The sequence below is a fragment of the Sardina pilchardus genome, chromosome 4, assembly GCF_963854185.1.
Source record: "Sardina pilchardus chromosome 4, fSarPil1.1, whole genome shotgun sequence".
Lineage (NCBI taxonomy): Eukaryota > Metazoa > Chordata > Actinopteri > Clupeiformes > Clupeidae > Sardina > Sardina pilchardus.
In genome coordinates, this window is record NC_084997.1 from 27,433,947 (window position 1) to 27,438,946 (window position 5,000).

General features: G+C 57.0%; 1 protein-coding gene across 1 annotated transcript in view; it reads left to right on the plus strand.

Annotated features, from left to right (window-relative positions):
• The window catches only part of LOC134078719 (inhibin beta B chain-like), a 10,993-nt gene that overhangs the window by 4,818 nt on the left and 1,175 nt on the right, over positions 1-5,000 (plus strand). Inside the window, exon 2 of the mRNA XM_062534840.1 lies at positions 3,245-5,000. This exon is cut by the window's right edge and continues 1,175 nt beyond it. Coding sequence (XP_062390824.1) covers positions 3,245-4,089 — 845 coding nt within the window. The 3' untranslated portion in view covers positions 4,090-5,000. The remainder of the gene's footprint in view (positions 1-3,244) is intronic.

A 5,000-nucleotide genomic window follows, 5' to 3' on the forward strand; every position in this document is an offset into this window, starting at 1 on the left:
GTCGGCTCCGTCGTCCGGCTGGCCGCTTGGCTGGTTGGTCAGAAGTCCAGCAAGGCGTGTAGTTCTTAGCATTCCTCTTGAGGAAATTTCCCAGAGGGATAAACATGCCCCGGTATTCCCCTCCCCACACACACACACACACCCTTTCTCCCCTCTACCCTTCCACCACCACCACCAGCACCACCCCCCCACCCCCTCACCCTCCACCTCAGAGCTACGACCGCGTGTGTTCCTCCCCAGTCGGAGCCCTTTGAGTGATGACGCACGCGTGTGTGCGCGAGCTCGGTGGGTGTCTTGGCGGAAGGTGTGTGTGTGTGTGTGTGGGGGGGGGGTGACGTGACTGAGGTGGCAACATGCTGCAGCAGCTCTCCTTTCAGCCCACCCCTGCGCTGAGCTGTGTTCGGTTCGTTCGCTTCGCTCCTGACTGACCCCCATTAGTCTCCCCAGCTCGCTCCTGACCTGTCATGCCTCTGACACCTCAGCACTCCGGCGCTTCCCGCAGGAAACGGCCGCCGCCGCCGTGCAGAATCCGACGGGAGAGAAGGGGCGAAGAGATGGGATGGGGATGGGCGGAGGAAAGGGGTGGGGGTTGGGTGGGGGGGGGGGGGGTGGTTAGGAGTGTGGTCAAGGTTTATTTCGGATTGGGGGGGATCGAGTGACACTGGATAACACAGACGTGGTCTCCACCCCGCACCCCACACCCGCATTGGCCCTCGCCCACCAGACAGACAGACGGCACGGAGACGCCATCTGGGGCCCGCGCTCAGCTGCGGGGTGGGTGTGGGTGTGCCCAATCGTAGCCCTGGCACCGGGGGTCACGTGACCACTGACCAGACAAACTGCACTCGCACGCCGTCCTCCCTCCTCCTGTAATCATTCTTGTGCCCTCTCCTCCAACATCCCCCCACCCCCCTCAACCCCCCCTAAAGAATTCCTGTGGGTAAACATGGCCGCCGTAGGCCAGTGCACGCCGGGTCCGCTGGAGAGACAGATTTACTGACTGGCGGCGAGGGAGAAAAACAGTCACTAATGAATTTGCACACTTTGTTTGACAGGCGTTGTCAGGACAGGCAGGGAGCCGTGCCGAGGCGGGCGCATACGCACCTTCGCCTGGTGAAATTCTGTAGCTATGGGGCTCAACTGTATTTGCAGTACTCACTCCTCCCCCTCTCCTCCTCCACGCTCGCGAAAGAATCGATCACTTTCCCCCCCCGACAGCCGCTGTCTCAATACATATTTTCTGACACTTGAAACCGCAAACGCCACCCACCCTGCACCACCACCACCACCACCACCCCACCTCCGAGGCTTTTTTTGTATCTGTCACTGTCGAAGCTCTCCTAAGTGTGTGTAGCCATGGGCTCGAGGGGATTTGCGCTGGGCCGGAGCGCTGAGCGAGTCTGGGCAGGTTCAAGTGAGTTTAAGCCACTCTTTAACGGGGGTGGGGGCAGGGGAAGGGGGTATGGTGTTGGGGGGGGGGGGGGAGTGGGGGCAGGGCGGGCCTGGTCGAGAGGACCATCGTTTGAGCGGCAAGCTGTTGACATTGACCCGACTAATCAGTTTGCAAACAAGGTAATTTAACCATTTCATCTTGTGCCAGAAGCAAGCCATGCGAACTGTCCTCCACGCATACGCACAAAGAAGAGATAGAGAGAGAAAAGGAAGAGAGAGAGAGAGAGAGAGAGAGAAAGAGAGAGAGAGAGAGAGGAGAGAGAGAGAGAGGGAGGGGAAAGAGGGAGGGGGAGAATATGATTAAATTGTAAAACCCAGCATTTAAGATCATTCTGGTCATTATCTGTGCGCTGAAGGGGAACGAATGAGCCCACGCCAGGAAGGGAAGAAAAAGAAAAGGAGTGAAAAAAAAAAAAGAGAGAGAGAGAGAGAGAGAGAGAGAGAGACGCGAGGCTTTTCTCAGAAAGAGATGGCGCAGAGTTTGGGAGCGGAGAGAAGAGAAGAGGAGGGTGGGGTGGGGTGTGTGGTGTGTGTGTGTGTGTGTGTGTGTGCGGGGGACACACACACACAGTAGCCAGTGTGATGTAAATGGCTTTTATTTGTGGCTCCTCGCGGCCCTCGTGGCCAGGCCACGCGCTCAATGGCGGGCGCTGCCACAGCAGGGTCTTAACGTGGCGCAGCGGGCCTTTGTGCTGTCACTCTCCTCTCCGCCCGCTCACGCTGCCGCTGCCGCTCACGCTGACGCTCCCGCAGGCCCCCGCAGGGTTCCCCAGCGCTCGCTGTGAACTCGCTGAACCCCCCGGGGGGCGAGACTACGTCCCACCACCCTCCACCCAACACCCACCCACCTCCACCCGCCTCCTCCTCCTCCTCCTCCGCCCACCCCACCCTCATCCTTCTCCCAACTCGCTCTCTTTCGCTCGCTCTCTCTCTCTCTCCCACCTCGCTCTCTCTCTCTCTCTCTCTCTCTCTCTCTCTCCTCTCTCTCTCTTTCGCTCTCTCTCTCTCTCTCTCTCTCTCTCTCTCTCTCTCTCTCTCTCTCTCTCTCTCTCTCTCTCTCTCTCTCTCTCTCTCTCTCTCTCGCTCGCTGCATCTTGGGCTCCTTGCGCGCGGGCCAGTTGGGCGATGGCCCAGAGCGCTTGCTCTCCCCCAGCCAACCCACCAGGACTACCAACACGCCATGCTGGAGGTGACGGATAGCCTGGAGCACGACAGGAGGGAAGGAGAGAGAGAGGGAGAGAAGGAGAAAGAGAGAGAGAGAGAGAGGGACAGAGACACAGAGAGAGGGAGAGATAGATAGGGAGAGGGGAGTGGACAGAAAGAGAGAGAGAGGGAGAGAAGGAGGGAGAGAGAGAAGGAGAGAGAGGGACAGAGACACAGAGAGAAGGAGAGATAGATAGGGAACGGGAAGTGGACAGAAAGAGAGAGAAGAGAGAGAAAGAGAGAGAGGGAGAGGGGAGGGAAGGGGAGTTCTACCAGAGCCATGTTAACCTTTACAACAGCGGTTTCCTTGTGAAATCAGAGGAATATGTGAATTGGTAAATAAACCCCAGGCCTGAATGCTAAGTGTATTTTAATATCTTTTTCATGTGTGTGCCAAGCCCTTTATTTATGGCTCATTCTCTTTTGAACTGATACTCTTTAATTGAAATGGTATGACTGTGAGTCAGTGTGCGTGTGTGTGTGTGTTTTTTATGTGTATGAATCTGCAGCTTTGAGAGCACATCCTTGTTCTGTTCTCAAGATTAACCCTTTCTCTTCTCGCTCTTTTTTGTTTCGTCTTCTCTCCCAGACGAGCTCGCGGTCTCCAAGTCCCGTCTGTTCTTCCTGGTGTCCAACGAGGGGAACCAGAACCTGTACGTGCAGCAGGCCAACCTGTGGCTCTACTTCAAGCTGCTGCCGGGCCTGGAGAAGGGCCTCCGGCGGAAGGTGATGGTGAGGATCCGCTACCAGGAGCCGGCCGGGGGAGGAGGCGGCGGCGGCGGTAGTAGTGCCCTCGGTGGCGCCCTCGGTGGCGGTGGCGGCGCCCCCCGCTGGGCGTACGTGGAGAAGCGGGTGGAGCTGAAGCGCAGCGGCTGGCACACCTTCCCGCTGTCGGAGGCGGTGCGGGCGTCGCTGGGCAAGGGCAGCGGCGGCGGCCGGCGGCTGGACCTGGACGTGCGCTGCGAGACGTGCGAGGCGGCCGGCGTCCGGCCCGTGCTGGTGGACCCGGCCGACCCGTCGCACCGGCCCTTCCTGGTGGTGCGCGCGCGGCAGGCCGACGGCAAGCACCGCATCCGCAAGCGCGGCCTGGAGTGCGACGGCACCAGCGGCGGCCTCTGCTGCCGCCAGCAGTTCTACATCGACTTCCGGCTCATCGGCTGGAACGACTGGATCATCGCGCCCGCCGGCTACTTCGGGAACTACTGCGAGGGCAGCTGCCCGTCGTACATGGCCGGCGTGCCGGGGTCGGCCTCGTCCTTCCACACGGCCGTGGTCAACCAGTACCGCATGCGCGGCATGAGCCCGGGATCGGTCAACTCGTGCTGCATCCCCACCAAGCTCAGCACCATGTCCATGCTCTACTTCGACGACGAGTACAACATCGTCAAGCGCGACGTGCCCAACATGATCGTGGAGGAGTGCGGCTGCGCCTGAGAGGCTTTTCGGGACTTAACGTTATTAGAACGCTCAAAAACTTTTTCCTTAAACGGGGGGACAATGTTACAACAACAACAACAACAACAAAATAAACTATAGTGACGTCGACAGGAAACTCATATTTATGGAACTTTGTATCATATATAGTAGATACATGTTATTGCGTGTGTATGCGCGCAAACACGAACAAACGCACACAGGTGTGTGTGTGTGCACGGAGCAGAGTCTGATCAAAAACAAACAAACAAACAAACAAAAAAACACAAAACACAAAAAAAAGCATATTGATTTCGCCCGTTTTTGCAGGTCAGTCCTAAAATGTACATGAACTCACAGACTTTGGGATTAGAAAGGAGTTAGTTCTCACCAAAACGTTTGTTGTCTTCTAGTTTGCCATTTCTAGACAAAAAAATGGAAACAATCTGACTCCTCCTCTCCTCCTCTGCCTACTCCCTTCATCCTGACGGAACGAGTGATAGAGACAGAAGCGTGGAGGAGAGAGGGGGATAGGACTGAGACTTTGCCAGAGGGACATGCTGGCTCTGTCCTTTGTAAGTACTTAAGCGACAACTGCCCCCTGGGAGCTTGGCACCACAACTGCCCCCTGGCACCACAACTGCCCCCTCCTCAGCATCCTGAACACAATTCAGAACATCAGCACTTCTAGAAGCATCTCAACAACAACAAAAAAAGACTCTGGCTGACACAGAACAGCATTCCACTGACCAGGGGCCTACCACCCCAGTGCGATTCTGCGTGCTTCTCTCTCTCTCTCTCTCTCTCTCTCTCTCTCTCTCTCTCTCTCTCTCTCTCTCTCTCTCTCTCTCACACACACACACACACACGCATGCAAACTCTCTCTCTCTCTCTCTCTCTCTCTCTTTCTCTCTCTTACACACACACATGCA